The sequence below is a fragment of the Amia ocellicauda genome, chromosome 14 (assembly GCF_036373705.1).
Source record: "Amia ocellicauda isolate fAmiCal2 chromosome 14, fAmiCal2.hap1, whole genome shotgun sequence".
NCBI lineage: Eukaryota > Metazoa > Chordata > Actinopteri > Amiiformes > Amiidae > Amia > Amia ocellicauda.
In genome coordinates this window covers 15,988,911-16,013,858 of record NC_089863.1, presented here as the reverse complement: position 1 = coordinate 16,013,858, position 24,948 = coordinate 15,988,911, and the positions used below count along the sequence as shown (strand labels likewise).

The following is a 24,948-nucleotide window of genomic DNA, read 5'->3' as shown; positions in this document are numbered from 1 at the left end:
CCTCTCTGTGTGAAGAAGTGTCTCCTGTTTTCTGTCTTGAATGCCTTGAAGCCCAATTTCCATTTATGTCCCAGGATGCGTGTGTCCCTGCTGATCTGGAAAAGCTCCTCTGGTTTGATGTGGTCGATGCCCTTCATGATCTTGAAGACTTTAATCAAGTTTTGAAGACTTGAATCAAGTAGATTATTAAGGACAGAGCAAAAACATCTAAAACACAGAGGTGTTGAGAAAAGTTTGAGGAGTTAAAGATGTTTTGATTGATTCATCAAACAAGATTAAAGTATTTTTTGTAGGGAGATGTTAACAAAAGAGGGCCCATTGTTTAGTTTTGACCATAATTACAGTGTACTGTCAACTACAGCAGTTAAATCTAATTGAATATCTTGATCTCAGGAAAAAATAAGATTAAACATGAGGAGCGCAGAGTCCGAGCTGAGCAAATTAAAATAAAATAAACGTTCAATGGATCCTTTCACAGAGCCGCTATGAGCTGATCAGGGTTGCAACTGCACCTTACAGACACTTTAATTAGACAGCAGGGATAGTTTGATTAGAAATAACTATCTGAACGGCAAGAATATAAAAGAGTGACATACTGTAGGATAACGAAAGACAGGCTTTTTCTTTTTCAAAAGGCAAGAAAAGACGCAAAGGGAGAGAGAGACCGAGAGACAGACAGACAAAGGGCACAAACGGGGCAAGATGTTTGAGTACTAAGCAGAGAGAGAGAGAGAGGCAGACAGACAGACAGACAGAGGAACAAAGGGCACAAACAGAGCAAGATGTTTGAGTACTAAGCCGACAGAGACAGACAGACAGACAGACAGACAGAGGGCACAAACAGGCCAAGATGTTTGAGTACTAAGCAGAGAGAGAGAGAGAGGCAGACAGACAGACAGACAGAGGAACAAAGGGCACAAACAGAGCAAGATGTTTGAGTACTAAGCCGACAGAGACAGACAGACAGACAGACAGACAGAGGGCACAAACAGGCCAAGATGTTTGAGTACTAAGCAGAGAGAGAGAGAGAGGCAGACAGACAGACAGACAGAGGAACAAAGGGCACAAACAGAGCAAGATGTTTGAGTACTAAGCCGACAGAGACAGACAGACAGACAGACAGAGGGCACAAACAGGCCAAGATGTTTGAGTACTAAGCCGACAGAGACAGACAGACAGACAGACAGAGGGCACAAACAGGCCAAGATGTTTGAGTACTAAGTCGAGAGAGAGAGAGAGAGAGAGAGAGAGAGAGAGAGAGAGAGACAGAGAGACAGAGAGACTCACTCCTCCGAGACGACAGGGGGCGCCACCCCTTCCTGCTCCGAGCCGGAACTCGGGCAAAACCGCACAAGAGAGCTGGCAACAGACGCGGGGAGCAGCAGCGAGTGAACGGGCAGAGGAAGTGAGACAGACAGGCAGCTGTGGGACACAAGCGGCGGCTTTAGTCAATAGACAAGACTTAGGAAGGAGGAAAAGAAAGAAAGAAAGAAAAAAAAAAAAGAGGAAGACGGTGACGGCAGGAGAGGCAGCAGCGGCCGCATCGCCCAGCCCTTGTGACTATACTGTCCCTGTTGTGTTGTTGTCGTGGGGGTGTTGGGGAGAGAGACGGGGTAACAGATACCGACATGACGGTCAAGTGGGACCGGGGGCTTTGGAGACAGCCCGGGGAGTGACCGGCAGTCGCTCAGCCGTCATAGTGTCAGTGATTGTGGTATTTGTGTTTAAATAAGTGGGGGAATTAAGGTCTATACAGCGGGCGCAGAGAGGAAACACTGCCCGGACCCAGACAGGGAGGTTCGGGTATCGATCCGAGGAGGCGCTGGTGTTAGAGAGGCAGGGAGGAAACCGGACTTTCCAGTCTGTAACTGACATACATCTAACAAACACCTACAAACACAGGCCTTGCGACAACAATACGAGCAAACGGACGCCGCTGTCCTCTAGCCCCTGGGGGCCGGGCCGCCGCGAACGACATCCCCGGGGCGCAGAGCTCTGAACCGGGGCGCCCCTGAAACCCGCTCGCCTTCCGTGCCCCCTGTGGCGGCTCCTCCACTCACACCCCTCCTCTCCCTCCCTCCATCCATCCCTCCCTTCCAGCGCACACTCCGATCCCCCTCCCCCTCGCCTCCATATGTGTACATCCCAGCCCGGTGGTAGTATTGTGCACACAACAGCACCCCGGCTCCGGACGCGCTATTTACAGCCGCTTTTCTCTCTCGACCCGCCCGCTCCGACGCGGAAAGGCAACCGCCCGGTCCACACGCGGTCTGCGAGGGCTTGTACGGGAGGACTCTTTTGTTAAAAACTGGTGAATTTGCGGCCCCCAACCTCCCCTTGTCCCCCCCCTCTCTTCGTCGTCGTCGTCGTCGTCGTCCCTCCTCCCCCTGGTTGGCTCCAGCGGGGCGCGGAAGAAGGAGGAGTCCGGTCAGCAGGCTCGCCTCGCCAGGATGTGGATGTAAATCGAGGCCGAGGCTTCCAGCGCGTCCGCCGTACATTCTCGGGCCTGGGGACTTTCTTTAATGGATGCGGAAAGTGAAGAGCCAATAGCCAAAGCACCGCGTCCGTCCAATCTGCTCCCGGGGAGAGGAGCTGCACCTCGGGGCCTCCATCTGATGAGTTATCGGGGATCGCCGTGTTTACCTCCGCGCTGTTTTTGTCGTTTTTCGGGGTTATTTTGTTGGCAGCCCAGAAAGGGGAGCTCGATTCAAGGGAAGGGCCTGTTGAAAACGGCATCCTAATACAGAAAACTGTTTTACAGCAGTAATACAGACACGGGGCCAGCTTTTTTTTGTGTACTTTTTATTATAAAAGTAGGCTTTTTAATGAGCTCGCATTAATTATCGTGTATGAAGACGTGTATCATTTCTGCGGTTGTTGGGTAGTATCGTTTATAGCACTGCCGATAACACTTATTAACATATGTCTATATATATGTGTGTGTATATAAATGTCATTTGTATGGATAAACCCGTGTCCAAATTCCGTGCCAATTTGACGCATTTCGGATAAAAGCCAATATACCGAGCCGGAACCGGGAAGCACATTTATTATTTATTAATATTTTATTGCCATTATTATTATTATTGTTTTTCGGAGACGCACAGAAAAGCACAGCGGCCGCCATTTATTTATTTATTTATTTATTAATCACGGACCGAAAGCTGGGCAGACCTTTATGCTGAAAGGTGGCAACATTTCAATAACAGAGGAAGAGGAGGAGAAAGAAAGATGGTCGGCGTGTGCGGCTGTCGAGAGCAGGGGGAGCCGATAGTTAATGGCAGCGGAGAGGCCGAGCTCCCGTCCCCGGCAGGCAGCGCCATGGAGCGGTGAACCCCGGTGGACACGGCGGTAAAACCCCATTCAGCGATGCGTCTGTGACTGATTTCCCCCGGAGAGGCCAGTTTCGTGGGACCATGGCGTGTGACTTGACTCGCATCGGCGACGGATCCGGAGCGTAGACGGCAGATATTGCGATATTGTTATTGCAGGGAGGAAGCTTAGTTTGTGTGCATCTCCCATTTTGTCTCCCCTTTCCCCCCGAAAAAGACATTTTTTGATTTTATTATAGAGGGGGAGTGCGGTAGGAAGCCAGGGAGGGGAGGGAGCTTCTTTATGTGGAAATTACAAAAGGTGACGAAACCAGTACCGCTTTGAGAGACAATTATATACGATTATATATTGCAATTAAACAATATATAGGAAGCGAAAACGGTTTATTTAACAGAAACCCCACCGTCCACGGGGGGTTTGCAGACGACGCTGGCTCTGAGGGACCCGGGACTCTTATTCGTGTCGACATGGACGGGCCGGGCCGCAGCAGCGGCTTCAGGCAGAGCCGGCGGTCCCGCTCGCAGCGCGACAGAGAGCGGCGCCGCCGGAGATCCGACCTCGCCGAGCAGCGGGCCTCGTCGCCCTCCTCGGGCTCGGAGAGGGAGGCGGCGGGCGGCGGGGACGCGGCGACGGGCGGCGGCGGGGAGTGCAGGCCGGGCGCCGCCAGCAGCAGACACAGGCCGCCGCGCCGGCGAAAACGGGAGTCGGTGTCGTGCGAGGAGGACATCATCGACGGGTTCGCCATCGCCAGCTTCATCAGCCTGGAGGCCCTGGAGGTACGATCTGCGTGTGTGTGAGAGAGTTAATGTACACGTCTAGATTGGGGGTGATGTGAAGTGGGGTAGGGTGACAGGAGACAGTGATCGCAGGTGATATATTGGTATTTGTTTACACCGATATAAGGCTCGTTGGAGTCTTCATCACAGCTGCCCTTCCTCATCCTGGCCCTGCAGGGGTTTGCTAATCCACACACTGACAGGGCGGAGGGCGTGCCTGGGAGTGGGGGTGTGAGAGCTGCCTCTAATACACATCATGACATGGGCACCTGGGGATCTGTCAACACCAGGGAGGTGGGGGCCCTCCTACTGGTTGTCTTCCATCTCCACTGTGGCCCCTGTTCCCAACACACTGGAGTGGACTGTTAATGTGAACCCAAATGACTCGATTCAGCACCGAAATACATCTGTGGCCTATGGGCTCTGGTAGAGTTTGGAGAGTAGGGCTGGAAACGAAGTGACAGCTGTCTGTCTGGCTTGACAGTGATATTTTAGCCCAGCATTTCTAGGGATGCCCCCCAAACTGCTCCCGAGGACCCCAAATCTTCCTGCAGTGAAGTTTAAAAACCAAGATGGGGGAAACCTGTGCGCATTTCTATTAAAAGCCACCCTGAGCCCAGACAGTATGAGACCACTACTAGCAGGTCCTCACCACATAAGATTGTTCAAAACCAGTTCTGTGGTGATAAAAAATAAAGGTTACTGACAAAATGCACAGGGGAAGCATTGCTCAAAGGAGTCTCTGTCTCTGTCTCTGTCTCTCTCTCTGCCTCCCGGGTGCATTGGTTTACCCTTTGCTCTCGTTTCTCCCTACACCCCTCTGATCAATCAGCACAATCTCTTGCGGTCCTTCGGTCCGCTAGCATCTGTTTCCACTCTGTCAGTGGGGGTTGCTCTCTACCCCCTCTCCGAGAACTTCATCCAAAGAGCCGATTTGTCGTTATTTGCCGATTTGTCGTCGTGGTTCATTTTCTGAACAACCCCAACTGTTCGTCAGTCGACAATAGTAAGAAGGGCTCCTGTTGAGCAGTTTGAGCAGTCTGAAGAGCTCCACTTCCTAGCATAGAGCTCAGGATCAACCAAAACCACATGCTTTGCAGTCACAGAGGGGTTCCCACGTTCCCCCTCCTGGTCACATGATGACTGGAGATTTGAAGACTGGACAGAATGTGTTTTGACACCTGCTCTCCTCCTAAAGGAGTGTTTGTTTACTGGAACTGGACCTGTGACCTCAATCGGTCTTTCCTACGTCTGGTGAACAGCTGCCCTAGTGGCTGTTTGACTGCAGGGTGAGGAAGAGTCATTGGGCCCACAGGCCTCTGTGATCTGGCCTCTGCACTTTTTTCTTTCAGTTAAGGGCCTCCAGTGCCCCTCCACATAGGGACCCCGGCTCCTCTGGGCTGAGTGAGGGAGAGGGGTGGTGGCATCCACTCCGAGTAGGGGAGAGCTGAAGATGACTTGATATGAAGTTATTTTGTAACCGTTTGAACCCAGTACCACTTCAATTTCATTTTGCAATATCAACCGCATTTCTGTGACAAAGAGTGTACACATTACAGCACGCTCTGCTTGTTGTCTGTTTGTGTTTTGCACTTGTCGCATGTTGCTGGGTGATGTCATGCTTTGGAGATGTTTCTTGGGACAACTGTAAGGACATCTTCTAGGACATAAACATATCAATAAATACTATACATAAAGCTGAGGGCAGGCTTGTGGAGGGGCAACAGAGAGGAGGCAGTGGCAGAGGAGTACGGTGAGAGTTGAAACTGGAAATAGGACTGAAAAACCTAAAATAAGACACCGCTGGTCATTTTTGCTTAAATTTGGCGAATTCAGACGCAACGTGTAGCTTCACCTCTGTATCCACGACCGTCTGTCGGGGCTAAACGGGGCAAGATGTTTCAGTATTGAGAGAGACAGAGAGAGCCCTGCTACACTACACCCCACTGTGCTCCCAGTAAACCCACCTAGTGTGTTTTCCAAAAAAGACAGTTGTGGTTCACAGAAAGATCTAAAGACGAGGGTGTGTTCTCAATGAAGACTTGGCAAAGCTCAAATAAGGGCACTCTTGAGTTTTGTTTTTCATGAATCGGGAAGCATTTTTGTTCCGTGTCTTGTGACTAGGCCACAAAACGATTGTCAAATATCGGCATGCAATAAATGGGAGATAAAATTAGGTTGTTTTCAGAATATTGCGCAACCAGAGGTTAAAAGGACACTTTTTGCTATGTGGGCCCGAGGCATGTAAATCTCCTGGTTTTGTAAGAAAATGAATCTGGATTTTAACCCCTCGTGGTCCTGGGACAAAGTGGGTGAATTTGACTTTGGACTCCTTGAGTCCCGAGCGCTATCTCCCACAATGCTGTTCTCGGTTGAGGTTCCAACCCATTTCCCATTTCCGATTTGCATCGAAATGTCCCCAAACACTGAAAACTGGACAGCAGTCTGCAAGGCACTGGGGACAGAGTGGGAAATGCAATGTTACAAACCTGTGGCGGATTTGCGATTGTCTTTTTTTTCCCAGCTCAGACTGTCTGAGGAACAGAAGGAGTCTGGGTGTCAGGATTTTTTTTGTACATGTATTCCTGGGTTTTCCACCTGGTTTGGATTGGTGGTTGTAGAAAGAAGTCCCAGCATTAATTTCATGTTATGGGTTGACTCATTTAAGATGGTGTTAATTAGACTAAACAATGCTTGTCAGTAGTACATTTTTAAGTTTGTTGGACACTGATTCAGCCTAGATAAGACTAATATTTGTGTGAGTGTGTGATCCACTCCATAGAAATCAATGCACTCTTGGTGCCCAAGACCAATACTTTGATGAATCATGATTCACTGAATAACACTGTTTAGAACAGAGCTTCCCAAACCCAGTCCTCGAGGGCCCCTATTCAGTAGTAACCTTTAATTTATCATTTTTTTAATGCCTGGAATAATTTAAATGTGATCAATTAAGCAGGTGATTAGTGAAATGAAGTTATGTAGAGATTGGGTATAAAGAAAATGAACTACCCTTTTCAGCCCTCAATGACCTGTACTCCCTTAATTGAACAAGTTAATTGCTTAATTGATCAATATGTTCCATGTGGTCCCAGTCTTGAAATTAACTATTTTGTCAGTGACCCTAAACCAGTGATCTCCAACCCTGGTCCTGGAGAGCCCCTATCTGGCAGGTTTTGGAGGTCACCCTTCTGTCACCAATTTATAAACACCGGGAAGTATTTCATTCTGATCAGTGAAGCTTTGGTTTGGTAAATTCAGTAATTTAGAAACCATTGGAGCAATTATCTGAATACCTGCAGTCTCTCAGAGCAAGAGATTGATTTGAGTAATTGATTAATAACTCACATGTGTTCCCAGTATTTAGAAATTGGTGATTTAGGGTGACATGTAAGATTAACTGGATTGGGGCTCTCCAGGACCGTGTTTGTGCACCACTGGTTTAGAAGGATAGGTGTCATTACTTTCAGCTACAGGCATAGGTAGTGTTTTAAAACTGCATTTCACTAACAGTTTTGAACTTTGTCCCTTTGTCGGTCGGTCTGTCTGTCTTTGTGTGTCTCTCTGTGTGTGTGTCTTTACCCATCTGTGTGTGTGCATCTGGCCATCCTCCCCAGAAGGATGGCTCCATGAAGGCCCCGGAGCGCGCAGCTGTGTGGGACCGCCGGGGGGGCAAGCGGAAGCGGCTGGAGGACGGGCCGCATTCGGAGCCTGACGACGGGGATTCCCTCCCGCACCACCCTCCCGCCTTCTGCAGCCGAGACCATGGCAATGAGCAGAGGGCCAGCAAGAGGAGGAGGAAGAGAGAGGTGAGGGAGACGAGTTTACACACGCCGCTGCCTTCAGCCCTCATAGATGGCACTGTTGTCTAAACACAGGCCGGTGCAAGCTGGAGACGAGTCACCCTGTGTAGTAATGTGAATATCATAGAAGACAGTGGGGCTCTGAGAGTGAGGCATTCTGGGATAGAAGTGAGAGGCATGTCCTCTTCAGCAACCTATTTTCAGTGATGATAATGAGATGGAATACTGTGGAAAAAGTGATAACTAAAAATAAATGCCTTCTAATTTTAGTTGACTGAAATGTGACACAAGGCTAATAGACATAAATGACAGTATTTTGGGAGGCAGTCAGGGAGCTGTTTCATGGTCCAATCATCATGCATGCCTTGGCTCGCTCATTGCGTTTGTTCAACGTTCAGTGAAACACTTCACTTCATGTGGTTTACAGTATTGGGCTTAACGTGAAATTTATATAGATTGTGTGAAGTTAATCGCCTATTCTTTTGTATATAAGACTGGTAAGTGTGGGTCTTGTAATTTAGTAAAGTTAAGATCTAATTGGTTAAGTACAGTAAACCATGTTAAGTGCTTACAGCAAGAAGCGCAATTCACGCTTGGCTACAGTAGGGCTTAACAATATGCTTATGCTTTTAATATCACTATATATCCAATTTTGTGTGTATGAGGGTGGGAAGTCTTTGAAAATGTTAATGTAAAAGCCTTCTGAAATTTTAATATTGTCTGCGAATGTGCATACTAGAATATAAACATACAAATGGGATGATTGCATTTGCATTTAAAGTCAACTATATGCTTCCATACTGTTCTTGTAACTCATTCTTAAAGCTTTGTGACTTTTCAAATTAAGTCAATCAATATGTTTTGCATCAATGAGCTAATTGATGTAAACATCTGGCATCAGATATAATGCATAATGGTCATAATGAAGTAAAAAAAAAAAAAAGTGTGTGTGTGTGTATATATATATATATATATATATGAATAAAATGTGACTAAAATTACATTGACTAAAACTAGTTTTTGTCGACTAATATTAACTAAAACTAATAATTACTAAAATTTTACTAAGATTAAGCATTTTAGTCAAAAACAAGTAAGACTACATTTAAAATGGCTTCCAAAATGAAAACTGCTATGTGTAATGCAGATTTCCCAGAATTCTCCCACTCTCTCACAGTGGGATGTAATCTCAATGTATAAATAAAATTATGGAACCTGTAGTGGGGGTCTGGAGCAAGGAAGTTAAAAACACGTTGTGCTCCTGTCTTGCAGGGCCCCGGTGGTGTGTTTCTGGAGACTGGCTACATTGTAAGTACCTCCTGTCTGTTCTCTATACCGCTTTACAATCCACATATAGGGGGTCCAGAAGGCTTCCAAACTGCAGGGCCAATTATCTGTGCTCTGGGTTGCTAGAACGGCTTTGTTTTTCGGTCAAGTTAACCTCTGACCTTTCAAGCGAAGGTCTCAAGCTCAGTTTGCTGGAGGGGCCAGAGTGCTTCTCCTGCGCGCGTTCTCTCTCGCTCTCATGAACGTAGCCGTGTTGTCTATTGTGTAGAGTGTCACTGAGGGGCTCTCACTGAGCTGGGTGGCAACTGAGAGAAGTCATTGCACCAAGCCAAGTTTAAAAAAACAAAAAAAACAATCGGTCAAGACACTCCTAGATGATACTTAAAACAAGTCTCTACAGTGAAGCGTCAGTCCTGTGTCTTTGGATGCTCTGGAGTGCAGTGATAGAACGGCAAAGAACGCCTGCTATTTGACTGCCATCTTAAGGCACAAGTGAACATTATGTAAACTGACCTTTTATTTTCTTTGTTTTTCCTCTCTCTCTCTCCCTCCCACAGTGCGACACAGAGAGTGACTCTGGAGACAGGGTGAGACTGGCCCTCCTTGTAGATTTGGGGAATTTCTGTTGCTTTCTCTCTCTCGTACCACCAACGATGATGACAACAAATTTGGGCGGGGGGGGCAACTGAAACAAAAGACACGTACCATTCACTTACTATCTAGTGCAGAGATTTGGGAAACCTTACGACGACGCCTTCAGGATCAGGACAGAGTCGTAATCACAACCCCATATGGAAACGCATTAGGGGTGTACATTTGTAAATCGAAAATCGAACGGAACGAGTGTTCGATTTCGACCATCAAATTTTAAAGATGGGGTTGCGATTTGTTTATTTACTTGTCTTCGTTAAACCAAAACCGCTAGAACTCAAAAGTAAATCTCTCTGTTACTAAATATTTGAATGAAATGCATATAAGGCATTTTGGCTGTAAACTCCTCAAACTTAATAAGTTATACTTTCTTCTCCAACCGCCGTTCCTGCAGTTTATGCTATACTGAATATAATATAGCCAACCATCTGGGCTTTGTAATAACATTAGTCATTGTGATAGTTATCGTGTTGATTCCTGAAACACGTCATTTGAAACCGAGCAGGACAGGATTTCATATATTCATACATTATCATTTTATTAGCAGTATTGCACCATATATAGCTCTGGTCTGCTGCCTGTCTTGAATTCAATCTTGATCACGTTCCAAACTCAGGTCTCTGGATCAATGCTCAGTCGGCTGTTTGATCATGAATGCTCATTGTTTTGTATTAGTGTAGGGCACTGTAATGTTGAAAAGCATGTTTTCTGCATTGATGTATGCAGCTGCAATACAGACTCTTTCAAAGCACATTGCATAGTCATTTCAGTTTCATGCTATTTTTATAATTGGTAGTTGTTTTATAATTGTATAACTAAGATATGTGCATACTGATTTAAACACCAGTGTATATAGTTTATTGCATTGAAGTTTATAATGGTTTTCTTGTTTATGCATATGCGCTCGTTTTGATAAACAAACAATTTAAGAATCACACTTGATATAGCTCTCGTCTGTCTGTCCTCTGATCGGCTCAGCAAGTTTTTTTTACTTTCCTTGGAATTCAATCTAGATCTCGTTGCAGACCCAGGTCTCTGGATCAATGCCTTGATCAGTCACCGGTTTGATCATGAATGCAAATTTTGTGTTAGGTTGGTGACTGGCTGGTTGGTGTTAGTGTTTGTTTATTGTCGGCACTGCAAATCAGTATCCTATCTATACAGGACTGAAGGCGGCCCTCGCCCTTCATCCAGCACGGAATAAAGACACTGCCAGGTTACTAATGCAACGCATTTGAAAAGCACGTTTTCTGCAGCCGTAATAGATAGGCAGATCCATTTCAAAAAGCGCTTTTTCTTCGCATAAAATCAAGTAAATAACATCTTATGCAATCTTTGTTTTATAATTGTGTAAGTCTGCTTAGATATGTGCATACAGATTTCTTCATTTTGAAATAAGAAACCCTTCAATTTGCATAATAACATTGCACATGCTCTCTCTCCTCCTCATCTCCTTCTTTTAGGTGTCGGATGATGAGATGGATCAGATGTTTACTGTAACCACCAGAAAAGGTGAGCTGACCTGCACTGTCGCGCTGTGCGTGTTTTTCTCAGTCTTAACGTGTGGCTCTGAATGGCCAAGTATCACAGAAGCATTGTACAGGGTTCCCACGGGTCCTTGAAATCATTGAAAGTTTGTGAATTTGAGAGAGAAAAATCAAGGCCTTGAAAGTTTTTGAAAATAGACATAAATAGACATGGGTCATTGAAAGTGCTTGAGTTTATATATTTTGTGCAAGAATATATTTTTGTTTACTTACACATTCAGGCCTCTCTCTCTTTAATTGTTGTCTGTGAGTTTCTGTAAAGCCTGCTAGTTCTCACTATAAACATTCTTAGTGTTGTAACAGTAATTAACTTTGATCCGTGTCTCAAACTTTGCTGTGTTGGGTCCTTGAATTTGAGGGAATTGGGCCTGGAAAGTCCTTGAAATGTCCTTGAATTTGATGTTTAAGAAGGTGTGGCATCCAGTCACTACATCTGTCTCTGGATCCTTCTCCTCCTGCAGCCCAGTGTTTGGGTCCTCTTCCTCCTCCTCCTCCTCTTTCAGCATCGTAACAGGTCTTGGCCTCAGGGCAGTAGGCCAGGATTTGGTAGCTGGTGCTGACATGAAATTCTCCCCCTGCAACTCACTGCCGGCTCCCCACCGTGCCAGCTGTGCCACAGACGGGGGAGAGACACCCACAGCCCTGTCATTCTCCCTCCCTGTACATCTCTTATTACTTTTACCTATCCTGCCTCTCTCTCTCTGAAAAGTGTCCATTCAGTCTCCTATCAGAGCACTGTACTTAATATTTCAATATTAACTCACCCAATATTCTCACCCTCTCCGTCTCATCGCTCTTCCTCTCTCTCCCTCTCAGTATCGGAGACGGCCGTGACCCCGATGAACGGCCGCGCCTGTGCCCCCCCAGGCCCGCCCCGGCTCTCGGTGACGCCCCGCGTTTCGGGTCTCCAGCGCAGCCAGGAGAGGAGCCAGGAGCCCCTGCCCCGCGACAGCCTGCTGCTCACCGGCCCCCTGTCCATCTCCCTCCCTCACCCCCATCCCGCCCCCTCCGCCAGTGCCGCCGCCGCCTCCTCCACCTCCGCCCCCCAGGCCCTGCCGCCCCGCGCCCTCCCCCGCCCCCGCCACACGCCCTCCCCCGCACCCCCTGCCGCCCTACCCCAGCTCACCTGCGAAGGCCACCCAGCCTCCCACGCCCCCAGCCCCCCCCAGCCCAAGAACAAACCTCCTTCCCTGTCCTTCCCCAACCCCCCCCAGTCAGTGTACAGTAGCGGTCTAGGCCTCAACAACGTCAGGTTGGTCCACACTTGTGAACTCGTCTTGGGCCAGGGCTGCACCCCTCTAGCCCTGCTGCTCTGCTTCTGTCTGTGAGGTTCAGTCTGCAATTGCACATGTAGCTCAAATCTGCAACATTATACACGACATGGGTTAGACTAACTGTGAAAATTACTGTGAAGACCATTTGGATAGGATCCTTGGACACCAAACGTGCATGATGGGTCAAATGACCTCCTGATTTGTAAACTTATGTCTCTGTCTCTCGCTCTCTGTCTCTCACAGGAGCACTACTCCTGCCAGGCCACCCTCTTCCTCCCAGCCCCCGTCTCGCCGCCCCACCACCCCCTCCTCTGGCCTGGCCCTGTCTCTGGGCACCCCCGGTGGCCCCCCGTCCACCCACGGCTACCCCGGCGCCCTGCGGCCCCCCTCGCACCCGGGCACTGGGGCGGCCGGCCTGTTCACCTCATCCCCAGGCCTGCCGCCTCCCCCGCCGCTGCTGCAGGTGCCCAGCCACGCGGCCTCTGCCAACACGGCGGCGGCCTTCACAGGTAAATGTCTGTGGCTGTCTGTGCCCGTCTGCCAGTTTGACCGTGTGATTGTTTTTAGGGTCTGTCTGTCCTTGTGCTGGTCTAGCTGACTGTTGTCTGACTATCCCCCCATTGTGTCTATTCATCTCTCACTTGGCTCATTGAACATCTATTTGATTGACACATGTGTCTCTGCTTGGCTCTGTTATGACTCCTCGTGTGTGGGGATACTAATTAGGATGTACAGTCATCACACTGCAGTCAGTGCATTACAGTGCACTTAAAGGTTGGGGTATCATCATTTTTGACTTTTCAGAATGCACTTGTATAGTACTGCAGGTAGGTCCAAACAACTGTGTAGGTTTGAATGACAAGTGTATAAAAAAAAAACAAGCCTCCAAGTCCAGCTCACTGGAAGCTGCAGCTATTGATGCTTGAAGTCACAGCAGCTCACTGTCTCTCAGGCTGTTTTGCTGCATTTGCGCACATTACCAAACAACAATAACACACCCAAGGGAGAGACACCATGGTAAATATGTGTATAATATAAGGTTGCATCTAAAATTAGCGGCTAAATTGAAATAAATGAATGTTAATTATTCCTAAACCTTTGCAAAAATGTATCCGATTGCTGAATGACTGACTGTGCAGCAAGTCATTCTGATGATCATTAACATCCCGCCTCTGAACAGCTGAGCAGTGTCATTGACTGGAAGAGTAATTGCACGTTATGGCAATTTAATAGTTCAATAAAGTAAATGACTACTTACTTTACTAATACTATGACTATTAGTGTCTGCATAGGAACAAAGGAATTATGATTCATAATGAAATCCATTTTACAAGCAACAGATGTGAATGAAACTCTGTTTGGGACATATTTAGAAAGTATAGGTACACCTTTTAATGTAAATAAAATAAAAATGACACCCCACCTGTTATTTATTTTTTAGCAGATCAGTGAAAAGTGCAAAAGTACAGTTCAAAACATGATGCAATTTACAAAGTCATACTTAAACAACTAAAACCACTGTAGAATAAGTGCGATAGTTAAAATATGGTATGCAGGGGGTCACAGCAGGCAGTATTAACCATTCCTCCCTTCCGTCCCCCCCTCTCTCCCTCACAGAGCAGGACCTGTTACGTCAGGAGCTGAACTCGCGCTTCCTGACCTCCCAGAATGCGGGGTCTCGCAGTGGGGGGGACAGCGCGGGGGGCGCAGGGGCAGCGGAGGGCCGGGCCGGGGCGTCATCGGGGGGCTCGGCGTCCGGCGGCACCCCTGGCTCCGGTACCGGCGCCTCCTCGGCCCAGCCCGCCATCCCTCACCTGGCCTTCCAGTTCCACCAGCACAACCACCAGCACCAGCACACCCACACCCACCAACACTTCACGCCCTTCCTGGCACCGCCCGCTGCAGCGCCCCCTCTGGTGAGAAGCAGGATAGCAGCTCCACTTAGACAGTAGTTGTGTAATAGACTGCAGGGCTGTGGCCGGATGCATAAAACAATATTAGACTAGCCTAAACCATTGGACTAGTTAAAATTTGACAGACTAGTCTAATGCAAGTGAGACGGTTGCAAAAAATTAAGACGGGTGAAAAAGGTAGCCTCCTCACCCCAGGCTATTTTAGGATTTAAGTCTCTTTCCATGGACACTGCTCCCTCTGGCTCTTGTCACTGGTACTGGCACTGGTGCCTCAATAGCCAGATGTGGCAATTTGAGTTTTGAGGGAGATCCTCCTCCAGTACCCAGATGTTTCCCCTTAAATATTTGTTTTAGGACATTCTTCCATTGTTTCTGCGTCTTTTACAGATTGTGTATTCAGTGGGTTGACACTGTTGACTTTGTGTCTTAAAATTCCCAGAATGCATTGAGTGATTGACTAAGGAAAACCAGTCTAAGGAAGAGGTTTTAACCAAGTTTGTATCGTTAGTATGATTTATAATTATATGAAGACAGACTTATGCCGCGTCCAGGTTTTCTGGACCGATAACTCTCTTGTGGGAGACGTGGCCTTAAGTGTCCGTCACGCCCACTGAGGAAATACTTTGCTTTCAGAAGTGGAGATGTGTGCTTGACTTGTAGACACAGGGAAGTGAAACACATCAGATACATTATGAATAGCCACAAAAGTCCTGTCTATGTCAGGCTCTATTGCTCGTAGTTTTGTTTTCTGTCTTTCACAATCGCTCTGCCTCCTCCCACAACACTCTCTCTCTCTCTCTCTCTCTCTCTCTCTCTCAGTTCGACAAGTACCCAGGGAAGATGGATGGGCTGTACCGACACACTGTGAGTCTTCAGCACATTCTTCACCCCTCTTTCTCTGTCTGTGTGTCTGTCAGTCACTGTGCCTGTGCAAATGTTTAAAAAGTAGAATTCATGCAGAATTTAATTCAACTAATACACAAAATGAAAGCAATAACAAATATAATCACACAAAATCCTCATAAAATTAATCCATAGAACAGTACAGCTTATTTTCCATAACTGCATAGTGTACAATGAATATGTCTGGGTCCATAGCTTGGCTTGACAGTTGCATTTTGTTGGCCCACTGTTGCACTTGTTTTGTTCGTTAATTGTAATGGGTGATTGCTGCTGAGTGCTTTTGTGTGTTGACTGTGTTACAGTTCTACCCCCCCTACACCCCCTCTGTGCCCGGGATCCCGCCCGTGCTGCCCCCAGCTGGGCCCTTCAGCTCACTGCAAGGAGCATTTCAGCCTAAGGTGAGCCTGTCTTCACTGTGCCGTAATACAAGGACTATGGCACTCTTATAGACACTGGTGTACTGTATTATACACACTCCTGCACTGTTACACGGACTACGCTTCTATATTGACTATTTTACACACTACTACTGCACTGGTAGCTTGGATTCAAAAGCTCACTGTGAGGGTCATAGTCATATAGAGGGGAGTTGGACAGCACTGGACTGTAGTGGACAACCGCACTGCTCTAGACACGTATCACCCAATGGGGGCTTGCCCTGCTGTGATTGACAAGCTGCTCTGTCTCTCCAGGCAACCAATCCAGAGATGGCAGCTCGCCTGGGGGCGGTCCCTCACCCGCTGCAGCCCAAAGACCCCCGGGTGAGTCCCTGCGTTCGTGCGTGTGCAGTGTGTATTTTACAGTGTGCTGCAGTGTGTATTTTGTGGCCATGTTAGTGTGTATTGTATAGCATGTTAGTTAAGTGTATTTTACAGCATGTGTGTGCGTGTATTACACAGTGTGTGCTAGTTTGTGCTGCGGGTGCCCCTGCTCTGACACTGCTGTTATTGTTTCAGCTGACTGACCCATTCAGGACATCTCTGCGAGTCAGTAATGTAAGAACCTCCTTCTACTCGTTCCCACCATCGTTGCTCCATCACTCCTCTGTCATCTCCATCTGTTCTCTTGCCATCTCTGTCTCTTTCTGTCTGCCTCTCCTTGTTGGTGCATTGTAGCCTCCAGTGTTTGGGTTCTCCTCCACCTCTTACAGCATCTTAACAGGTCTTGGCCTCAGGGCAGTAGGCCAGGATTTGGTAGCTGGTGCTGACATGAAATTCTCCCCCTGCAACTCACTGCCGGCTCCCCACCGTGCCAGCTGTGCCACAGACGGGGGAGAGACACCCACATCCTGTCTGTCTTTCAGCTCTTCCTGCAGTGTTAGCATGCTGCTTTCTCTCCGTCTCTGTACTGTAGTGTCTAGTCCGTAAGTGTGTGTGTTAACCTCCCTCTTGCTCCGTCCACAGAAGCCGGGGAAGTGGTGTGCTATGCACGTACGGGTGGCCTGGATGATCCTCCGACACCAGGAGAAAGTCAAGGTAACGCCAAGGCTGCCTTGGGAACTGACACGCCCGTCCCGTCACACACCTGTCAGGCCACATCGCGTGCGAGTCCCATAGCTCACTGGTCCTGTCGCTCTGCACTGGAGCCTGTGGACTGAGACAATGAAACGGAACTACACGAATACAATACACACACATGGAATTAAAGATTTAAAAGAACAATGTGCAAATGATTCTATTGCAGACTGTTGTTTTTTTATGAAGTTATAAAGCTGCAGAATAAAAATCCTGACTTTAAAAGGATCATTTGAAATGCACTGTTTAGATTCAAATAAATATTTAAGAGAACGCTGTGTAAATGACTCGGCTGAATTGTTTGTTTTTAAGTGTGACAAATGTGCTTTCAGTGATGTGCGTGGAGGTTCCTTTCTAAAAACACCAGTGTTGACTTTGTGCTGCTTTAACATTGATCTCATTGGAGTTGCAGCGTTTCACTATTCTTTTTAAAACATTTTCTTAAATGCAGCCTCATACTATTATTAGTGATCGTCTGATCACATGATCAAAGAGTTGGAGCCCAAAAAAGCATCCCGTCCAATCAAAACAATACTAAATACTAAAACAAAACAAAAATAGCCTACACTGATAAAAATAAGATGACCTATAATAGAAAAAAATCACACTTAGAATGACACTATTTTCACAGCACTTGCTCATGTACGACCATAATTGCACATCAATTACCCATCAGTGTTGAATAATAATAAGTAGCACTACATAGTTGTTGTCCGCAACTCAAATGTTTTAGAAAATGGCAATGTAAGAGAGTCATGGGAGAATTTATTAGACTTAAGATGTGGCTTTAACTGTACGGACAACTGACACATAAAGGGGATACTTTTGTATTTTGGCATTTTATCCTGATGTCTTACTCACCCAGAGTCAAACGAATCAAACAAAACCTTTTTAATTGTGTAAATTGTGCATCCAGTTTGAAGACATTTTGAAATTATAATTGTTAGCTTAACACGATTGCTGGGAGCAAATGGTAGCAAATCGCTGATTCTCAAAAGCTGACTAATAGATCTTTTAAATACTCAAAAGCTTGGCCGTCAGTCATTTGTAGTCTTAAAATACTATACATAGTACATTTCAATACTTCAATACATTTAATTTGCTGATAATCATAAGTAATGAGTTTCTGCATAGCTATTTACAGGCTACTTTCGGTTCTGCCTGCGCTCTGTTTATATTCATGCACAGTGAGCGTATCCTTGCACCACCTCATCACGGCAGATGAAATGCATAGTTCAGTGAAAGAGTTCCAAAAGTAAAATGTTTAAACTCGTTAATCAAAATACTTAAGATTTTGTATAGACTTGTATAGAATATTTAATGTACAAATGTGCTCCACCCAGCTTTTGAGAATTTATAATATCTATTAGCAGCTTTTGAGAGTCAGCGGTTTGTGACAATTGTGCTAAGCTAATGAAATTATAAATTCAAATTGCTTCAAACTGAACGCACAGAATTAAAAAGGTTTCCATGCATTCGTATGACTGTGGGTGAGAAATGCCAAAATACCAAAGTATCCCTTTAAGCCGGGCCTGTGCCAGTGCAGCGGGTAGGGAGGTGGTGGCATCTCGCTCTTTCTTAATCCCGGTTTGTTTTTCTTCCTCTGTCTTCTCCTCCTTCCCTCTCCCTGCCCCCCCCCCCCCCCCTCTCTCAGCAGATGCAGGCTGATCCTCACAAGCTGGACTTCCGCAGTGACCTGCTGGCTCGACTTCCTGGGGCGGGGGGCCTGGGGGGGCTCGGGGGGCTGCCCCGGCCTGCCCTCTTCACTGCTGCTGGTGAGGGATTGGGGTTGGAGAGGGAGAGGGGAGGAGGGGTGGTTTTTCAATGTTCTATTTGATTGGGAGTTGTGGTGGGGGGAGCTGGAGGAAGTGTCGGTGTCTGCAAGGCTTGTCTGGGTCTCTGCGTTGCTCGTGTGTGTGTTTGGCTTGTGTGCTCAATGCTCTCCTTCTGACTTCCTCTTTCCCTCTCTGCAGGAGGAGTCCATCCAAACTCCTCCCCATTTGCCCCTCCCTCAGGACCGCACTCCAACTTCCTCACCCCATCTCACCTGGGTAAGAGACGCACTCACACACACACACACTCACTCTTTCAAACTCACACACACACACACACGCTCACTCTCTTTACACTCATTCAAGCTCTCGCACACACTCGCACAGCACAAACTATAGTCTAGCTGAGGGATCAGTGATCAGTCATGGAAAATAACTTAACCTAAGGTCTCTCTCTCTCTCTCTCTCTCTCTCTCTCTGACTTTCTCTCTGACTCCCTCTCTCTGTGACTCTCTCTCCCCCTCCGTCCCCACCCTCCCTCTCTCTGTGTGCAGATCCCTTTGGCCGCTCTCCATCCTTCACACCGCTGGGCGCTCTGGGGAACGGGGCGTTCGGCGGCCTGGGCAGCCCCACACTGGGTGAGCACCGTCCACCACTCCTACTCCTGTCCCTCTGTCCGTCTGTCTCCATGTCACCCACTCATTCTCATGTCTCTTGGTGTCCTCTGGCCCACCACTACATTGTAGATGTCTCCCCATTACCCAGCCATACGGGGGTTGGCTCTCTCCATGAGTGTCCAGAGTGCGTCTTCCTCCCATCCTCTCTGTCCTCCCCACTCTGCCTGTCCCAAGCTGTCCTGCTCTCTATCTGGCCCTCACTCTTCCTGTCCCTCTCTCAGTCTACCCACCTGCTCTGTCTCTCGAAATTGGGCCATACACGGTGTTGGATTTTTCCATAAGCCCTTGTCTAGCCTCGCCCACTTCCACACAGCTGGTCAACTGTATGGAATTGGCCATTCGGTCAGCACTGTCCCCCCCCGCTGTGGGGAAGGCACTGGACATCTTGACTGAGGTCATTCCTAGCGCTTTTCCACCGACACGGAGCCGGTGCCTAATTTGGAAACATTTTTTGCTTTTCCACCGCAAAAGAACTGGCTCCGTGCCGGCACAAATGGCAGCAATGAGAGACAACTGAGCGCACCTTCCGTGACAGGAAAGACGTGTTATAGCGATATTATGATGATGGAGGGTTAATGTGACGATATAGATTGAACAGAAATGTTTGATAATGAACTGGTCATTAACTGGTCCAGTGCATACGAGTCATGTGTCCCAGGTTGGTTTGCGCATGATTAATAATGTATGAATAAATTCATTTTCTTAGCACAGGGCGAATTACACAAAACATACGTATTGTACAGTAAGAGAAGATCAAATACACAGCAGTGCTAACAATGGATTATTATTACTATTACTATAATAATATTATTATTAATAATAATAATAATAATAATATTATTTGTCCAGGGTGACTTTCAAAACACAAGTGCATTGCTGCGTGTCTGGCATCAGGGACAATGCAACAATGATTTTGGACCATCATCCCAGACTTCATCAATAAGCACAATTTCCCATCAACCATTAACATCACCTGAGATCGTCCGACAGTTTATTGATCTGCCACGACTGCGCCGCAAATATCCCCAATACAGCCGCATCCATAATCAATAGGCTAGCCTATAGTCATTGTGTTTTAAATAAGAATAAAAGTAAAAATACGCCACAAAATGAATGAAAATGTATCCACTCATACAAAGTATATTCATAATGAACTGTGTGCGCGGTGACGAATGCATGTATTTTATTCAATACAGTAAAAGTGTCTGAAATAGCGAATCGGTGTAAATCCCTTAATGCATCAATACAAATAAATACAAATAAAAGGCTGAGTTATCTTTGCATATTCGTATAGTTGTATTTTCGTTTCTGCTTGTCTATGTGATCTCGCGTTTTTTGTTTTGCTTTTTACAATGAGTTTGATTGTGATGTTAAATAGGGTTTAAAGTCGCAGTTGCCTCGGTGCTGATTATTATTCCGTGTGTTTCTCTTCTACTCCACGCTTGGGAACGCCCACACCAGTGACATCAGCGTTCGGTTCCAAAACCGGTGGAAAAGCGGGCCGGTTCGCAAAAAAATCAGCTGGATCCCAGGCCGAGCACCGGCTCCGGCTCCAGCACCGGCTCCTTGTCAGTGTAAAAGCGCTATCCCTGACAGCAGCTTCCTGCGAGATGAGCGCTGAGTTCAAGTTCATTTAAATGTAACCATAAACATGTTTCGATTTTTTCTTTTTCAAAAAATCAGGTTCAGTTGATATTTTTCTGCTGCCCGCAACCTCATTCCGTACGGCTGCCATTTATGTGAGCGAGGTTTACAGTAGAATTGTGACAGTTCGAATCCACATTCGTCGACGCCGAACTTCGCACATTTTTAGCAAATCCAAACTTGGACGAATACAAAAAAAAATTTGCTAATTTGAATTTGTAGCAAAATATTGTCTTCCCATTGCAACATGCGTGAAGCTCATGTGCCATGTTTGTTTACCTGGGAATGAGTCAGTTTGGTCCAAAGTCACTTCAGCTCAGGTTGATTTGGCAAAAATCTATTTGGCACTTGCAAATATTAGTTTTTTGTGGTTTGATTTTTATCATTCGTTTTATTTGTAATTTATCGAATAATGACTTGTAGATCTACACGGCTAAATATACTCTGTGTTTGAACAAATTTGATTTAGTAATGTTATCATCAGTATCCTAGTAATGCTAGTGGTATTAGATACATGTTTAGAACTTAAGAAACCATGTTCAATAGTATCTTCTGCATCTCTGAACAGTGGATTAATTGATTAGTCTGACTCAGGCAATTGTTATAGTTTTTAACTTCACAGATCACCAGAGAATGAATAACAGTGTTCAGTAGCCAACATCCGCACACGCTCCCAAGCGCTACATATGGACAGCAGTGTTCTTGGGCCGGGTTTAGCCCTGGGGTTGGGTGTGTAGGGAATAGGGGGGTGCGTTGCACTCTGAACGGTTTGTCAGTCAGTGAGTCAGTGAGCAGTTTGCGATCAGTTTGACCAGTTGAGTGTTTCACTTCATCACTCGCTCTGCCTTTTTTATGTGTCTCCGTTTCACTCTCTCACTTTCTCTTTCCTTCGTCCCCCTGTCTCTGTCCCTCTATCTCAGGAGCCAGCTCCATGTTCGGACACAAGGAGTCCCCGGGGGGGCCGGCTGCGAGCTTCGCCAACCCCCACGACCCCTGGAACCGGCTGCATCGCACCCCGCCTTCCTTCCCCACCGCCCCCGCCTGGAGCAAGGGCCCAGACAGCGAAAGGGAGCGTGATCGCGAGCGGGAGCGGGAGAGGGAGCGTGATCGCGAGCGGGAGAGGGAGAGGGAGCGCGAGCGGGAAAGAGAGAGGGAACGGGAGCGTGAACGAGAGAGGGAGCGTGAACGAGAGAGGGAGCATGAACGAGACAATGAAAAGAGAGAGATCCCCCTCATCAAGGATGAGAAGGATCGGTAAGAATAAATGTTTGAAGAGTGTTGCACCTGCGTTTGAGCCCTGGTCTGTTGGCAGTGAGGGATTCTGGATGCTGCGCTCATGAAGCCGTGTCTTTTGATGTTTCTCTGACTTCCCGTCTTTTCTCCTACTTCCTCCCCTGCAGCGACAGCTCCGCCTACGGCCGCCACCCCGTCAGGATGTCGCCGGCCGCCCAGCCTCCCCGGCTGCCCCCCCAGCACAAGTCGAGCCACGTCTCCCACAGCAATGGCCACGCTGCGGGAGGAGGGGCCCCGGAGGACGATGCCCCCCGAGCACAGAGCCGGGAGCGGGAGAGGGACCGAGACCGGGACAGGGATGGTCGCCAGTCTGCCTCCGCCCCCAGGCCGCTGCCCCTGCCCCCAGACCGGCCCCGCTCCTCCTCCTCCGCCTCCTCCTGCGCCCCCACCCCGGCCGCCGAGCCCTCGCGGCCCCCCAGCAACCCACCGCGGCCCCCTCCCAGGGAGAACGGCTGCCCCCCCAACCTGCCCCTCTCTTCATCTTCCTCCTCTAACTCCAGCACCATCACCACCACCCCCTGCTCTTCCTCTTTGTCCTTCCCTCCCCCCGACCGCAAGCCCAGCACCCCCGACCTGCTCCTGCACTCCCACCCGAAGAAGACCTCCGAGTCGGCCACCCACCCGCAGCCGCCTACACCCGCCCCCCCAGCCGCCGCCGCCCCTCCGATCAAGGTGAAGGAGGAGCGCAAAGAGGAGCCGGAGCCCATCCCCATCTCCCTGCTGGCCCCGCACGCCCCACCGCCCCCACACCCCTATGATCGGCCCAGCAGCCGCCCGCACCCCTCCTCGCTGCACCCCCACCTGACTGCCGGACCCTCGGCGCTACCACCACCGCCCCACCCGCACCACGCACACCACCTGTCCCCGCTGAACTCCCTCTCGCTGCTCGACCGCTCCCGGACGCTAGAGACCTTCCTGGGGGGTGCGGCGGCGGCGGTGATGGCCGGAGAGCGCTTCTCCCACCACGGACCCCCGCCGTCCCACCAGGCCACGCCCTTCGGTTGGGACCCCTGGCGGGAGCTGGCGGCTCAGCAGCAGCAGCATCATCAACAGCAGCAGCAGCAACAGCAGCAGCAGCAGCAACAGCAGCAGCAGAGGCGGGAGGCCCTGGCACTGCGCACCGACTCGCAGTACGCCCGCTTCCTGGCTGTGCAGCATCACCACCACCAAGCCCAGCGCTTCTACGAGGCGGAGCGGGCCGCTGCCGCCGCCGCCGCCGCACCCTCCTCCTCCTCCTCGTCCTCCTCCACGCCCTCGGCCGCCCACCGGGACGAGTTCGGGCTGATGGCCCACGAGCGCCCGCCTCCCCCAGGCGGCGGCGGGGGCCTGCTGGACGAGGAGGAGCGCGCCCACATCCTGCGGGAGGACTTCGAGCGGGCGCGCTCCTTCTACGCCGTCCACCCCGGGCCGCCCGCCCACCACCACCACCACCCGCACGCCCACCCCCACGCCCACCCCGTGGCGGCCGCCGCCCTGGAACAGCTCGCCCACCCCGGCCTGCTGGGCCCGCCGCCCCACCACCAGGCGGCCCACCCGCCCGCTGCCCTCTACTCCCGCCTGGGCCCCGCCCTGCACCCGCACCACCCCCACCACCCGCACCACTCCAACGGCATCCTCACCAAGACCCCGCCTGGCCTGATGGGGCCCCTGGGCGCTGGCCCCCCGCCCCCGCTCATCCCCTCCGTGGCCCCCGGCCGGGCCTCCGCCTCGCCCCGCAGCTCGCGGATGGGTGGGCCACCCGAGCTGGCTCTGTACAGCAGCGCCCACAAAGAGCGGGACTCCAGATAGTACTGAACACTGCTGAACTGCTGTGGGTGGGGAGTGGAAAACCTGCCCTTACTGTCGACAAGTTATTTTTTTAAATTGGGCGGGGAGAAGGTTAAGGAGGGAGGTATTTTTTTTTTTGTATTTATTTTTATTTGGTATTATTGTTATTGTTTAGGGGGGCAGGGAGAGAGTACACACACAGCACTGTGGGAACTACACACACACACACTCAAAACCCCCCATCCACACACACACACACTCTGACACCCCTCCATCCCTCTCTGCCCCCTCACCTTGTTTTTTGTTCACTCTTTATTCCCAATTTTGAACAGCTGATGAGAGTAATTCTTGTGGCTGCACTGTAATGAAATAAAGATCATCAGGCTATTACATTTAGAATCTATTCTTATTAAGACTATAAATTATTATAAAGAACCCCCCCATGCCTCCAGAGCTGCCCCACACACAAACCATTACCCCCCCCCCACCTCTCTTCTCCTCTTCCCCCGACTCTCGCCAGGACTACTGTGTAATGTTATGACATTGTAATTATTAATATTATTAATTATTTTTAATAAATATATTCTTTTTTTTTTATTATTTCTTTATATATTTGCTGGACTGTTACTGGCTTTCTTTACCCCCTTGCTCAGTAATGGACATTGTTGGAGAGTGAAATGATTATGGGGGAGAGAAAAAAAGGAAATTGCTGTGTTTTTTGGATAGGGGGCTCGGGGTTAAAGCTGTTTTGAAGGGACTGAGATCTTGAGCATCATGACAGAGAGACACAAGGT

General features: G+C 48.6%; 1 protein-coding gene across 4 annotated transcripts; it reads left to right on the top strand.

Moving 5' to 3' along the window:
• The first annotated feature begins 1,358 nt into the window (after positions 1–1,358).
• fbrs (fibrosin) lies at positions 1,359–24,843 on the top strand. Of its 4 annotated transcripts, none has more exons than XM_066723258.1 (18): positions 1,359–4,109; positions 7,730–7,918; positions 9,185–9,220; positions 9,757–9,786; positions 11,314–11,362; positions 12,214–12,649; positions 12,915–13,180; positions 14,289–14,587; positions 15,404–15,448; positions 15,790–15,885; positions 16,180–16,248; positions 16,444–16,482; positions 16,891–16,962; positions 18,656–18,776; positions 18,975–19,052; positions 19,328–19,411; positions 22,015–22,348; positions 22,495–24,843. In XM_066723258.1, the coding sequence occupies exons 1-18, from the start codon at positions 3,801–3,803 to the stop codon at positions 24,173–24,175; spliced, it is 4,233 nt and encodes a 1,410-aa protein (XP_066579355.1). In that variant the 5' UTR covers positions 1,359–3,800; the 3' UTR covers positions 24,176–24,843. The 4 variants fall into 4 exon arrangements, with proteins under 4 accessions (XP_066579355.1, XP_066579354.1, XP_066579353.1 ...); XM_066723257.1 differs by having other exon boundaries at positions 7,727–7,918; positions 18,659–18,776; XM_066723256.1 differs by having other exon boundaries at positions 7,727–7,918.
• The last annotated feature ends 105 nt before the right edge of the window (positions 24,844–24,948 follow it).